Below are 15443 nucleotides of genomic sequence, written 5' to 3' on the forward strand. Positions count from 1 at the left end.
GTTTTGGGATAAACGCCGGACATTTTTGTCTGAGGTTTTAACATAGATTTAGGAAATCTTATATGTTTTGTTTCTATATGAGATAATAATCAGTCAGTTAACATGACCTTTATGAATTATGAAGGCTTTGTGTTTTTTAATTATTACATACGTGCTTCAAAATACACAGAAAGTGACGTTAGCTGATTATCTCGTAGAACAAAACCTATAAGACCTAAGCCTGTGTTTAACAGACACCTTATTTTCGACATTTTCCCCATAGGTTTTGTCCAATGAACCATGGCGGAGTAAGTGCCTACAGAATGAGGCCAATACTATTGCTCTCTATTGGGATGAGATTCAGGCTTTAATTCCACATTCTCTTAAAATAGCAATCATATTCAACAAACATATTGACAAAATCAAATGAATAAATTCCAGTTTTATCTCCTGTAAGAGTAATATATCTCAATGGCAGAGACAGGTAAATCAGGGGAAATAAAACACAAACACAGCAAAGACAGCTAGTAGAATGGCTCCTGAAAATAAAGCATACACACACTAGTCCACCAATAGTTGTAGTTAAAAGGTAAAACTATACAAATATATAAAGGGTCCCAATATTTGGTTTATTCTTATTTGAATTTTGCTCCAAAAACACCTACATCTTAATGCTTTCCAACAAGCCCTAGTTAATGTCTTCAATATGATTAGATGTTAAAATCCCTCTCTGAGAAGACGAAAAGGGTGTCAAACAGTGGGGATGGCTCTTTCTGTGGGTTTCCAATCTCAAATGTATGTCTACATTTTGAAATAAGATCTTTGCACAGATACTTTCAAAGCAAATGTGTTTCGTAGAAAATCAGGCTATAACCATTAATCACCCTATTGTACTAGAAGACCTTTTAAATATGTACACTATATACAAATTCACCCTGCTATGTACACTTTACATACCGCAATATAGTACATGGTTTATTTGTCTTTGTGCTTAAATCCTTGCATTGTCAATGCTTGTCAAGTTGATCAAATGAAACCAGGAGTCATTTTGATATTGTGGGTGAGATAAACCTGAACATGAATATCCATGTTAAGGTGTCTTTACCTAGAATACAACGAGGCAGAACCCTTTCTGACCATTACACAGTAAAAAACAGGCAAAAATGAAAGTCTTGATCCATCTGATGTCCATGCATGACTGCTGCTGGTGTGCTGGGCCTGGGTGCAGGGTCCAAAGGATGTCCAGCTGGAAATCAGTTATGGAGTCATTTAATGTTACTGACTGTATGTAATGTTTATTTCATTCAGAACCCTCAGCTATGTAGCAAATTTCTGGTAGAATTCAAGTTTGACCCTTTCGATATGGTGACACAGCTTTATGGCTGGTCCCAGTTTCAGGTCCATACACTCCTGCAGTGTGGGCAGGTTGAGCAGAAGCAGAGCCTGTCCATCAATCTCCTGAAAACACAAGCACGGCCATGGGGTTAGACAATAATAGTCATGGATTTAGGCCACACTGTACACCAATGCTTGACTTGGGATGGAAGAAGTGTAGGAGCTGTCTTTTTCCAAGTCGGTCCATTAGACTACGTTCACCGAAATTCACAAATGACATTATACTATAGAGACCTCTGATTATTCACCATTAATGGTTTATACACATTTTCCATGACTTTTAACCACATGTGTAGTACTATTATTATAGCCTACATGAAAAAGTTAAGCATTATTGACACTGGAAAGCTGCTGTGTCTGATCCCATGTAGACCTACCACCTCCTGCCGTTGTGCCCTTTATCAAAGCACTTAGACCCCACATACACCTGCACTGTTAGTCACACGTGGTCAACCCTCCATCTGGAGAGCTCCTGGGTGTGCAGGCTTGGCCTTTTCAACATTACAACCAAATACTTTTGTCTTTATAAAATGATTCCCTCATTCAATAAATCAGGGATCAAATGGATAAGGTAGCCTACTTCAAAGCAACCTATCTAACTAGACATGTTAATATATAAGGCTTCATATATTCATGTTTTGGAGGAGATCTATGCACAGCAAGTTATTTGTCAATTAGGCTATTATTAAAATATTTTTTAAGTTGTCGCAATTACATGGCTACTATTTAATCGAGGAGAATCACAGCTTTCCAACAACGCAGATGTATTTAGGCTCTACAGTGCTGGTGGAAAGGAAACAACAAAATTAATGCTTAGTTAAATAGCAAGATAACTGCTACAAGTTATGTTTTGAATTCTAATTAGTCTGCTTGTCATTATTTTATACCGGCTGCTGAAATGTCACGCTCTCTCTCCTCGGGCAACGGCCCACTTGCACTGGCACACACGCAGCACACACGCAGCACCACAGACATGCACTGAAGGGTCATTCAGATAATGGCCGATATGTAATTTTTTAATTGATTGATCATATTAAAAAAAAAAGTGCTTTCATGAATTACATAAACAACAACTATGAAACTAATTTCCATGAATTTTCATAACTTTACAAACCATAATTTTCAATCTGCGTAATCTTGAACAACCTACTGTCACTCACAGATTCACAGACTAGCGACAAATAAACTTGAACAAAGAGTAATCAGGAAATGAATGCTCACTCTCCATTGCTATTCAATGACGATCACGCTTTCATTCCACTTTGACCAACCTTTTTTGCCTTAGTGTGTGAATCTGGGCCAGCGATAGGTTACTTTGTTTTTATAATGGTGCCGGTATGCAATTCCCTCAAAATTAGAAGTGCCGGTACGGCATTCCAGACAGATCCGACCCAAGTCAAGCACTGCTTGTTGTACAGTCGAGATAATGATTCTGTGTGTGTGTGTGTGTGTGTGTGTGTATGATTATTACCTGATCCAGGAAGATGCGTGCCAGGGGAGCACAGTCGGTGGTCCTGATGAAACACACCACATCAGTCACACTCCACTCCAGGGGACTGGTGTCCAAACACAGTTTCTGGGGAGCCTCACCTCTCAAGCTCTGCAGAACACAGAGATGCAGTTAATTAATCATCATACTATATATAGAGACGGGTTGGCTGACAACGTCACATAAAGCAATGCGACACTTCAATGGGGCAGACGGTTGTGTGATGTGATTCTGGATGGCCATTTAGCTAGCAACAATGACAAGAAGCTGCCATGTCGGGAATCGTAGGTGGCTCGTTTCAGCTAGTTTGATCTTGTTCTTGATATCATGTCTTGTTTTGAGGTGTTTTGACTGATGTCTATGCTAATATGGCTAAAACTTGCTAGCTAGCTAACCAACAACTGAAACAATGTATTTGAAGGACAACAAGTGCTCATTGTGCAAATGTATTTATGTTTTCAATAAACACTGGAAACGAAATATAGTTAACATGTTATCAACAATCTAAGCCAAACTGTCAGTTTTGCCCCATAGTTGCACACGCATCGGTTTTGTTGCTAAACACCTAACCGTCTATTCACAGTGAACAGACAAAAAGTAAAAGCACAGTACAGTTCACCTTTGGTGAAGGTGGGTGGTTCTCATCATCAGAGTAAGATGGGGAGCGAGGTTTCCTGCGTTTTCGGGTTGGTCTGGGCGTTGCAGGAGGAGAGGGGGATGGGGTGGGTGGTTGAGACTTCCCAATGGAATACTCTGAATCGTCCTGATCATCCTGGAGCTCAGAGCCAGTATCGTCACTCAGAGAGTTCTCATCATCCAGATCCTCCTCATCTCCACTGCCCTGTGTTAGAGAAAGGTGTTAGAGAAAGGGATGGTTAAGTTTAAAGATATCTCGATGTGAGTGTGTGTGTGTGTGTGTGTGTGTGTGCGTGTGTGTGGAGTGTGTCTGTTACCTGTGGTGAACCGGCAGGTGTGTTGTCTAGTGAGGCTGAGGAGCGTCTCTTCTTATGGACAAATAGTTGCTTTCTCCTCTTCCTCCTTCTACCTCTTCTCTTCACCCCTCCTTCTAGGTTAGAATGCCCCCCTGGTGGGCGGCCCACTCGTTTACATTTCTTCTTACCATAATAATAAGCTGCAGAGAACACATCAATACTCCAATCTCAGTCCTCCTGAGCATTCTGCATCCAATGCTTTATCATCAACATACACTGTGAATTTGGAAAGTATTCAGACCCCTTGATTTTTTACACATTTTGTTGCGTTACTGCCTTATTCTAAAATATAATAATTTGTTTTTTCCCCTCACATAAATCTACACACAATACCCCATAATGACAAAGAAAAAACAGTTTAGGCATTTTTACAAATTTATAAAAACAAAAAAAACTTAAATATCACATTTACATAAATATTCAGAACCTCTACTCAGTACTTTGTTGAAGCACCTTTGGCAGCGATTACATCCTCGATTCTTATTGGGTATGACGCGACAAGCTTGGCACACCTATATTTGGGGAGTTTTTCCCCATTCTTCTCTGCAGATCCTCTCAAGCTCCGTCAGGTTGGATGGGGAGCGTCGCTGCACAGCTATTTTCAGGTCTCTCCAGAGTTGTTCAAGTCCGGGCTCTGGCTGGGCCACTCAAGGACATTTAGAGACTTGTCTCGAAGCCATTCTGGTGTGGTCTTGGCTGTGTGCTTAGGGTTGTTGTCCTGTTGTTGTCCCTTGTCCGAAGGTGAACCTTCACCCAAGTCTGAAGTCCTGAATGCTCTGACAGAGTTTTTCATCAAGGATCTCTCTGTACTTTGATCTGTTCATCTTTCCCTCAATCCTGACTAGTCTCCCAGTCCTTGCCGCTGAAAAACATCCCCACAGCATGATGCTGCCACCACCATGCTTCACTGTAGGGATGGTGCCAGGTTTCCTCCAGACGTGATGCTTGGCATTCAGGCCAAAGAGAATCTTGTTTCTCATGGTCTGAGTATCCTTTACATGCCTTTTGGCAAACTCCAAGCGGGCTGTCATGGGTATTTTACTTAGGAGTGTGTTCCGTCTGGCCACTAAAGGCCTAATTGGTAGAGTGCTGCAGAGATGGCTGTCCTTCTGGAAGGTTCTCCCATCTCCACAGAGGAATGCTGGCGCTCTGTCAGAGTGACCATCGGGTTCTTGGTCACCTCCCTGACCAAGGCCCTTCTCCCCTGATTGCTCAGTTGGCCAGGTGGCCAGCTCTAGGAAGAGTCTTGGTGGTTCCAAACTTCTTCCATTTAAGAATGATGGAGGCCACTGTCTTGTTGGGGATGTTCAATGCTGCAGCAGGTTTTTGGTATCCTTCTCCAGATCTGTGCCTCGACACAATCCTGTCTCAGAGCTCTAGGGACAATTCCTTCAACCTCATGGCTGGTTTTCGCTGACATGCACTGTCAACTGTGGGACTATCTTTAGACAGGTGTGTGCCTTTCCAAATCATGTCCAATCAATTTAATTTACCACAAGTGGACTCCAATCAAATTGTAGCAACATCTCAAGGATGATCAATGGAAACAGGATGCACCAGAGCTCAATTTAGAGCTTCATAGCAAAGGGTCTGAATATTTATGTAAATAAGATATGTCTGTTTTTTATTTGTAATATTATTATTTTTTTGAGTTAAAAACCTTTTTTCGCTTTGTCATTACGGAGTATTGTGTGTAGACTGATACATTTGAATCAATTTTAGAATAAGGCTGTAACGTACATTTTTTGGGAAAAAGTCAAGGGGTCTGAATACTTTCCAAATGCACTGTAGGTGCATAACGAAATACACATAAAACAGACACTGTGTCCCCTATTTGTTGATTCCCCCCTTACTTATCAGCATTGAGTGCCTCTTTATCTCCATAACACCTGATTTCTGAACACCAGGTTTTATTCATATGTATTTGATTTAGAACAATTGAGTAGGTCACACATACTGTATTTGGTCTTGGTGAGCACAGAGCAGTTCTCTGAGCAGCGCTCCAGAACCATGCGAGGTCCAAACAGGTTTGGGCAACACTCCAGCTTGATGCAGGTCTTCCTACAGAATTCCGCCACACAATCTGCTGTACGCACTATCTCCACCGTAGCCCGGTAACTCTTTCCCTTGTACCTGCCGGTCAAGAACAGATGCTCAGGTTAGCAACGCTAGAACAGCTTAGCCAATCCCAATACACACTTTAATCATCAACTCAACACAAACACCAGCAGAAAGGTTTAGACTGAATCTATGCAGAAAGTGCATTTGGTGATTGTAATGACGTTATGATAGAGTATGCGTTCCTCACTTGGCTTTGAGTGTCTCTCCATGGCCGTGCCAGCGGTCCTCCTGGTCTAGCTGCAGCTCCCTGAGCACCCTGCTGGGCTTGTAGGCTGAGTTGATCAGCAGAGTCAACACCTGGACAGGACACAGGGAGATGGAGAGAGACATAAAGGGCTTAGCATGGATACTGTTCCCAGTCTAACTGGGAAGTCAGGAGTGATCTCTGGGATAGCAAGATTTCGCCCTATTACCAACTGCCCTAAGGAGATTTGAGTAGTTTAGTTGACTTTTTAGTACAATGTGATACAGTTATTACATCATAGTGACCGTATTACCACCACACAGGGAGTGACGAGTCATGACCACAGTCAAATTACCTGTGACCGTTGGTCGCTTATGTGTAGCCTACCCAACTTGCTAACGGCCCTCACTAATGGCCTGGTACTCAGCGCTCTATAGTCCCTCTAATTACGTTCTAAACACTTTATGATTGAATTTGAATAATCTTAATGATGAGGACAAATGGTGATGGGAGTTAGAGGTCCCGTTCTGAAATGGACACGGGAAAGCCCTGGACCCAATATGCATCATTACATTTTTAAAACACATTCCGAACTGACCTAAAGACAACGATCAGAAAAGCCAATTATTTTGCTACTTTATTAACCGCTAGGGAGAAAGGGAGGGAGAGAGACGCACAGAGCAAGCATCTCTAACTACTATGGAGCAAGGGAGGGGCTGTGCAGTGTGTGAGTAAGACGCAGCAGGCTCGCTTGGAGCACCAGAGAGCACCGGAGCAGGTACAGAAGGAGAAAGAGACAGCAACCACTAGTGCTAGTAGACTAACTTTTTGCTAGTTATTTATCACCCATCTGATTGCATAGTAGCCTATCTGCCTTGACTGCATCAAACCGAGAGAAGCAAGCTAACTAGGCTAATTGAAGCTAGCCATAACACTACTGCGCTTCTCACAGTCCTACAGTTAGCCTACAAATAACAACAACTCCATTCAGATTATAAATAGCAGCCTTGGCTTTGGTCGTTGTAGCCTTTCCTTCTAATTTCACTTTTAATTCTGTCATTTTAATTCCATCTTCCACTGATTAGATATCTCCCACCTTGCTTGCTACACAATCAGAGCAGCAATGCAATCCTCTCTCTCTGCGAAAGCACAAGGATTGCCAACTTTTTCCAAATCATCAATATAGAGTCCCATCATTTTTATTTATTTGACCTTTATTTAACTAGGCAAGTCAGTTAAGAACAAATTCTTATTTTCAATGACGGCAGTGGGTTGAATAATAATAAATAAGTTCAGGAACAGAACGACAGACTTATACCTTGGGGATTTGAACTTGCAACCTTCCGGTTACTAGTCCAACACTCTAACCACTAGGCTACCCTGCCACCCTAACACCTTAAGCATCATGGAGCCCATATGTTTTTATTTGTATGGTTTGTATACCTATCACAACTAAAGTTACCAGTTAACTCTAAATTAAGTGTAGCCTATAGGATCTGTTTCAAATGATCACTTTTACGCTCAACACAATAGCCACTCCTTTCGACTTTTTAAAATGTAAGCCTAGATGTTCCAAACGCCCGCATCAGCAGCTTGTAAGCATGGAATCCCGGAGATGCTTAAGGTGTTTATGTTAATTAACGGTCACCGCCACAGCCCTAACATAATGTAGTATGTTTGTTCCAATCCCACCCAGGTGCTCCTCACCTCTTTGAGAACCAGGACACAGTTGCCAGGGCCAACACACTGGGGCAGCTCAGCGATGCGGCCCTTGTTCAGGTAGGGGCCAGAGAAGCAGCGGTGGTTGAAGAAAATCTTGGGACAGCAGTACTTTCCGTTCCCCTGTCCTGTACACAAACACATCACACAGAATGTAAGAGGTGTGCCTCACGTCAGAAACCCCAATAATGTATTTCTCTGGTATGTCTACATGAGAAACACTCACCAGTCTCTGATTGGCTGGCCAACTGCAACCTGAGTGTGTCAGGTGTTGTGGATTTGGGTGGTGCTCGGCTATAGGGACAAAGGTACAGGTTAGGGGTCAAAGTGCATGGGACTGGAGTGTTAACCAATCAAAAGTGGACAAACAACCAATTACCAGCCATTGATAGATTCCTTCCTTTCCCATAGGCCTACTTACTGTTTCTCAGGCTGCACCACAGCAATCCTCCTCTGCTTTTCAACTGTAAGACAATATATAATCACCAGTAATAAAACTCTACTGAAACTATACAGAGTACTGTCAAATACGGCGACTGCAATGGTTAAAACTTCCATGCATATTGTGGAATGCTAGTGGCTCCACTTCACATTAGAGAGAGAGAGACACAATGTTATCTTATTTTGGGACACCCACCTTTGGGTTTGATGGGGTACAGCAGGGGGTAACCGTTGGTCTCACACCAGCTGACAGGGAAGATATCCAACGAGTCCACATGAGCTATCAGCTCTGGTATAGCCTGTTTCAGCCCTAGACACAAAGAGACTGATTTAGACCCACAGAACTAATTCATTATCTAATATTAATACCATCAGTGTGCACAAGCCCACACTCAAATGGTCCCATACTAAGATTGAAAAATGCAGGGCCCAGATATGATTATTTGATTTGATTTATTTAACCTTTATTTAACTAGGCAAGTCAGTTAAGAACAAATTCTTATTTACAATGACGGCCTAACCCGGACAACGCTGGGCCAAGATGCGTAGCTACAGGTTCTCACCTTCCAGGCCAAGCCAAATATGTTGCCCTTTGACCTTGGTCACCGTTGCCACGTGAATGTGCTCAGGTGAGATTGGGTTGACCGCCTCCAACTTCATGGCCTCTTTAAAGCTGTGATCAGACTGTTCCTGAGAGGTAGACAGGGATACATCAGGAGAGAGAGATTATTCATGTCCCATGTTCACCCATGCTATACACTCATGTTATATAACATGCATTGCTCCATGTAGGACAGAGCTTGACTCACTGTGGGGAAACAGTGTTGTGGTGCTGCCTCGGCCTGACACTGTTTCAGGTAGTCCGCCCAGTCAAAGTCCTGCCCCTGGTACCCTACACAACCGGAGAGAGACCACAATACAATTAGATAAATCCTAAAAAATAATAACTGAGCACATTTTTAAAAGTAGCTCTGTAAATGTTACTAGCGTTTCATCACCTGGAGGGGGGCTGAGCGGGAGGCCGTTCTTAAGGCTCCACTGGGCAGGAAAGATCCCAGGACTGTCCCTGTGACACAGGAAGGACCCAACGCCCTCTGCCCCTGAATCATCACCACGGAGACTGTCCATCTTTACTAGGAAGCACTCGTCACTGAACACCTGAAGAGGAGAGGTAGGGTATCACATCACACTCCCCGCTGGGCACAGACATCAAATCAACTTTTATTCCACGTTAGTTTAACCAGTGTGTGCCCAGTGGGTCATGTCTGCTCTATGCGGTATTTACCCTACCCTTGTTCCATAAGCATATCTCACCCAAAGGTAACCTCACATACACTACCATACTGTATCTTAATGACTTCAATTTCTACTTGTTGGGTAGGCTCCCAGAGTTTACATGGGTACTATGTCAGGATTTATTTGAGCAAATCTCTACTCTCCTAGCCCTGAGGTGACCACTGATCTGGGTGGACTGAATATGCAACAACAATATAGCTGAAATTGTTGGGTGGGCTGGAGTGCCTTCACTACTGTACTGTCATCATCCAACCCAGTCATATTAATAATCTCTGGTCCGAGAAGAACGTAGTCCGACAATTCTAGGAGCCTGAGGTGAGACTGGGCCAGTAAAGAGGTTGTCACCTTGATAACGGTGGCAGGACTGATGCAGAAAGGGGACGTAGGGTCAACGGCCTCCAGTTTCATCCCCTCAGTAAAGCAGTGGGCAGCAATGGCAGGCCGGTCCTGAAGCCAACACACACACACAGTGATGGCTCATTCGATCAATATTGCACTGGTATTCCACAGACCCCTGTAGTGCTAATACATACTGCTTGGTAGTGTCTTTACCTTATAGAACTCTTCAGAGAGGGCCTCATCATGAGGCTGATTACTGATCCTCTGTCTGATCTCCTCCCACTCCTCCTCCGTGTGCAGGGGGACCAGGGCTGAAACAAGCAACCACACACACAAATTATCATATTAAACAGTAAAAAAACACAACCTCAGATTTATTCATGAATCATATTTAGCTTTTTGCATTTTGAAACTGAATTCACCCAAGATCTTTCTGAAAAGAGCCGTTTACCTGAAGGAGGCCTGAGGGTGCAGCCGTGCTCTTTGGCCCAGCCAGGTGGGTGGAGGCGGGGGTGCAGGTAGTAGAGCCAGAGGGTGGCGTGTGTATCAGGGAGCCTCTCTGTGCCTGCTAGGCGTAGTCTCAGCCTGCCACCCATGTTCTCCTCCACCTCAGCGCCCCACGCCACCCCAGGGTCAACACTGTCCTGCAGCTCCACACTGCAGCCTGGAGACATCAGGTCCACTGGGTCCTTACCACGCTGGGGCTATAGACACACACACACGAGCACATACGCGTAAGCGCACAGGCAGACACACAAGTAAGGACATGCTGGATTACACTCAGCAATACCCTTACTGATACAAAGTGAGTTCAAAACCCTTGCTTATCTGGCATACATTCCCAGTTGTTCCAGTTTATAACTGAGCCCCTCTCACCCCTTCCAGCAGGTTGGCAGGTGCACTGCACTTCTCAGCTAGGGCTTTCTCCAGGACACCCTCCCAGTCTGGTTGCTTCTCTCTCACACCTGAGATGGGCGATGGAGAGACATGGTTAAGGAATATAAAAACAAGCTTGGGAAATGTCTTTGAAAAACTCAGGTCTAGATTTCATGGTAATAACCCCGTAATAACCCTCGTACAACTAGTTGGGAGTGGAAGAGATCATTCACAACAGCCATCCCAGTGAGTTCTCTCCCCAGTCCTAGCTCCCTCACCCTCGGGGGGTCTCATGGGTTTGCTCTGCTCCCGGCTCCAGCCCAGGGGGTGGAGGTCAGCCGTCATAATGTCACACCAGAAGTCGGCGCGGCGGTCGTCATGGTAACCTTCGTATCGCAGGAGGAGCAGCTGGCCACAGGTGGTGATGATGGAGGCCACCCAGTAGGGTTGGTCGGTCTCTGAACGCACACACACCTCCAGCTTCATACCTGGAGTCAGACCTGTCTGCAAGCCCTGGTCCACCTGGGGAGAATGAAAAGCTCTTATAAGGTGAACTATTGATCAACATTGTATGAGTATTGTGTGGGGTTATGAGGAGTGTAAATAGTCTCAGTACTTACGTGTTTGAAGGCATGGTGGGGCACAGACACTGCCCCGTTCTCCTCCAAATAGTCATCCCAGTTAAAGTCAGACACATCCAGACTAGAGTCTCCATCTGCAACACACACACACAAATAAGCACACGCATACACACACACAGGTTAATTCTGTTATTTGTGTCAAAAAGCCCTCTCCACCAGTAACAAAGCTGCAGGTTCATGTTGTTACTCACCGGACTCCAGCAACTCATGACTCATGTTGGCTCCTCCTACCGACCAAGTCTAGAAGCTCTGGGGAAGAAAGGAAAGACAGATTATTATCTAGAAAAGATGGACATCATTCTTTAAATCTGTTTGACAGCCAAAACCAGGAGAGCAAGAAAGCATAGTAGGCTGTTGGTAAAAGTGGCATAGGTGGTCTTAGGGATGTCATTTGAATGTGTCCAGTCTTTACATTTTGTTTTGGGGATGGGGAGGGCGGCTTAGCAAATGGAAGTATAAACAAAGTTTAGTTAGTGTGTTTGAGAGAAGAGTGACACAGAGAATATTTAGGTACGTGTTTTGAAAATACAAAATGACCTTGCTAATACAAAATGACCTTGCTAATACAAAATGACCTTGCTAAGTTGCTAAAAGTATGAGAGAGGACTTAATCATTTTTAAAATGCTAAATGAGGCGAAATACATCTCAAACAGACCACAACTTTGAAACAAAGTTGAACTGTAGGCTATAGCCACTCTGTGACAACAAAGATGATAAACTAACTTAACACAACAAGAGAAATAGCATTTATATACTGGGCATGAGAGAGCATTAGAGATGACAATAGCTGAGAGGTTTGTGTAAAGGATGCAGAGGATAGCTCCTCTGTCACTGCTGCTCCATTCAGCAGGGCTGTCAGGCCTGTCTTTGTCATGTCTGATGTTTCTATTAAAGAGGAGACAGCCATCAGACAGGGTCTCCCTGACCACGGCCCGGACACCACGGCCCACGTAACCCAGGATCAGACCTTTACCCACGACCCTGCTGCCACACACACACACACACACACACACACACACACACACACACACACACACACACACACACACACACACAGCTATCCAGCTGAGGGCCTCATTGTGCTTGAGGTCACACTCACGTCTCAAACACTATGGAGGATGAAAAGAGCAGCAGAGCCATTTAGCTATTGACAAAGAGCCAGCCCTCAGTGTTGGGCTGCCTTATGATAACTGATTATCTCCAGAAAATATTTTCAAAGTTGTTGATTGAAAGACAAAGAATGCTTGAAAATGTCAGCAAGTTTTTTCCTCATTATTTCCATATGACATATACACAAGTCTGAATGAAGCTGAGAAGAGGAGGGGGTTGATGAGAAATGATTTCTTGATGCTGAAATTTTAGGGAATTCACAGGTCATTCTGTTAAACAAACTGTTACTTCTTGTTTTAGTACTTAATCACCAAAGTGAACAGGAAAACGAACAACTTCCCCCATCGTTTAATAGAGGCCTACCCAGTACTCACACTCACCACCAGCAGACTGACTGCCTGACTCTCAGACTGACTCTTTCTAGCAGAATGTACACTGACTCACCCTGAAAGAGAAACTAGAATGCATACACTAACACACGCTGATCTTTACAACCGCCTCCTAAGAGTTACTGGATCATACGATCAGTGCTTAACATGCCATTGACTGAATGAAGTCCTCTGAGTCACACTGAGTGGTCGCTGGGCAGGAAATGCAAGTTAAAGAAATGCATTGATTGGACACACAAGGGTTTGAGAAATGAACTGTAAACGAAAGTGAAGTCTGTTGATGACATGGGTTTATGTTGAGAATAACCTTAGACTAATGGGAGTATTTTCATCAAGTACAACAAGTTTACAACAATGTTTTGATGTGTTTATGAATCCTCATTGTCAGCGATTAGCTTACACATAGGCTTCTTGTTATTTGAGAGATTGTATTTCAGTGTTGTATGTTGCCATTGTCAAATAGTGGCCTAATGTAAGTGGGGTGCCCGAGTGCCCCTCGCACGTCACAAGACATTAAGCGCAGTATCGTAACTGTCATTTGAACTGGATTTGTCGTGTTAATGCCCATAGAAGAGCTTGGCCGGGAGAAGTGGAAATCACATTTTTATGCAAAAAACACTTCATATTGATATTTCATCGGCAAGTCAAATAAAACAATGTTGCATTTTAGGCTACATGGCACATCAATTGAAACAATGTTGCTGCGATTACTCAAGTTGCATAACTGGGAAGTTGGAGTTATAGTTGAGAGAAATAGGCAGTTTAGTGCTTAGATTAGCCTACGTGTAAATGGCAATGTTTATAGCATCATTTATCTGTTAGGCATACAACAACAATGAAATAAAATTCAAATGAAATCTAAAGGATTCCTAGGCCTATTTGATTTAAAGTCAAATACACCAGACTCGTCTATTATAAATCGTGCAGCCTTTATTATATAAGAGCGATAAATGGATTAAGTTCAGTAACAACATTTTCGGGGGAATTCTCGATAGACGCTTTCAATAATTTTCAAGCTATTAACGCAATAGCTTTGCACAGGCACGAGCGCCGATGATCCAACTTTCACACTGGAACGTGCAATAAGAGAAGGACACAGAATGCAAGAAATAACATGTATTTCATAGCCTCTGTGTTTATTCCATATAGGTCAGTTCTGATGCCAAATGCACCAAGTCGAATGCGGCTGATTCGGCACATGCTAAAGACGTCTGTGACCAAGTCAAGTTACAGGAACGTCATGGCTTGAGCAATAGGCTAGCTACACTGTAGCGAGCAATAAGGGCGCTTGCACTCGACCGAGCCCGAGTCATCTTTTTTAGAGACGGGAAAAAAGACGCAGACAGCATCAAAATGCATTATATCATATTAAGCTCGTAATAAACAAAATATAGTATGTGAGTATTTGGTTACATAATCTGATTCTTACCAGTAAATAGTTTTTCAACTCGGTTTTAGATGCCGTCTCTTTCCGCCTAGTCGTTCACGACCTCATTCCAATATGGCACAAACTGCCACTGCGCATGTTCTGCCGCCTATATCCACATTCTAAACCCGGGTAGATAATATTGTCGGCTTTGACAATGAAAAAATGACTAACATCTTCAAACAATACACATTGACATCTCCAAAACCAGTATTAACAGACGCAAAGAAAATGTAATTTATTTGTTTATGTTTTATTCAGAAATAGCCTATTTCAGAGGAGGCAAATAATATTAATATTCTTTAACGTTGATTGAGACAGAAGCTTTAGCCTATGTTTGGCTAATTTCCCTATGGATTCAACACTTTGTTTAATCGTTGAACTAGAATATGGATCGCATGTATAACCGACTCACTTTTGTTGAATGGCATTTTTTTTATATATAAAAAACTGTGAAGGTGATATTGACTTTTGCCTGGAAAAATAAACGCATCGAGTTGCTTACATTTGCCTCATTGTTCCGCACAGAAATACATATACAGATGAGGAAACTGAAGGATATAATGGAATAACAGCAGGCTTTTTTCCACAATCAGAAAATCTAAGACTTGACGGGGGGGTTCGGGGACTGTGTGATAATAAGGTGTTTGTGAAATGTTTGGGTGTGGAGCTTTTAGAAATATGATTTCATAGCAATATGCTTCCAATTTCACGGCGAACCAAATGTGTTTCTCGTTTTGACTAGGCTATATTAAAAGGAGCCCCGTTTGATAAAGGCATGTTCTCACGACGACGATGTAGACCAGGCTAAAACTGAATTAATCCCCACAAAAGACCAATGCATTTGGTAGATGAATAGAAAACATTTCTGAGATTTCCGTTGCACAGTCGTTGCGAAAGGAAATGGTATAACTACAATTCAATAAATGTGGCATAAGGAGAATTCATTCAATATTCTTGAATTTTACAACGTCGATTTGATCTTTCTTTCTTTTTTAAATGTGGTCTAACTACAGACATGATAATAACCTATGAAACAAAGGAT

At 42.9% G+C, this 15443-nt stretch overlaps 1 protein-coding gene across 2 annotated transcripts; it reads right to left on the bottom strand.

Moving 5' to 3' along the window:
* Positions 1–323: 323 nt before the first annotated feature.
* LOC112219341 (scm-like with four MBT domains protein 1) lies at positions 324–14497 on the bottom strand. 2 transcript variants are annotated; one of them, XM_024380516.2, is made up of 21 exons: positions 14402–14497; positions 11664–11721; positions 11452–11546; positions 11110–11353; positions 10832–10920; positions 10407–10659; positions 10169–10266; positions 9962–10063; positions 9319–9478; positions 9130–9212; positions 8884–9010; positions 8517–8630; positions 8301–8343; positions 8106–8173; positions 7868–8007; positions 6164–6273; positions 5813–5988; positions 3817–3947; positions 3483–3704; positions 2846–2974; positions 324–1437 (listed from the first exon to the last, which is right to left on the bottom strand). In XM_024380516.2, the coding sequence occupies exons 2-21, from the start codon at positions 11686–11688 to the stop codon at positions 1297–1299; spliced, it is 2550 nt and encodes an 849-aa protein (XP_024236284.1). In that variant the 5' UTR covers positions 11689–11721; positions 14402–14497; the 3' UTR covers positions 324–1296. The 2 variants fall into 2 exon arrangements, with proteins under 2 accessions (XP_024236284.1, XP_024236276.1); XM_024380508.2 differs by having other exon boundaries at positions 3817–3995.
* Between the last annotated feature and the right edge of the window lie 946 nt (positions 14498–15443).

The sequence above is a fragment of the Oncorhynchus tshawytscha genome, linkage group LG02 (assembly GCF_018296145.1).
Source record: "Oncorhynchus tshawytscha isolate Ot180627B linkage group LG02, Otsh_v2.0, whole genome shotgun sequence".
In the NCBI taxonomy this organism is placed as follows: domain Eukaryota; kingdom Metazoa; phylum Chordata; class Actinopteri; order Salmoniformes; family Salmonidae; genus Oncorhynchus; species Oncorhynchus tshawytscha.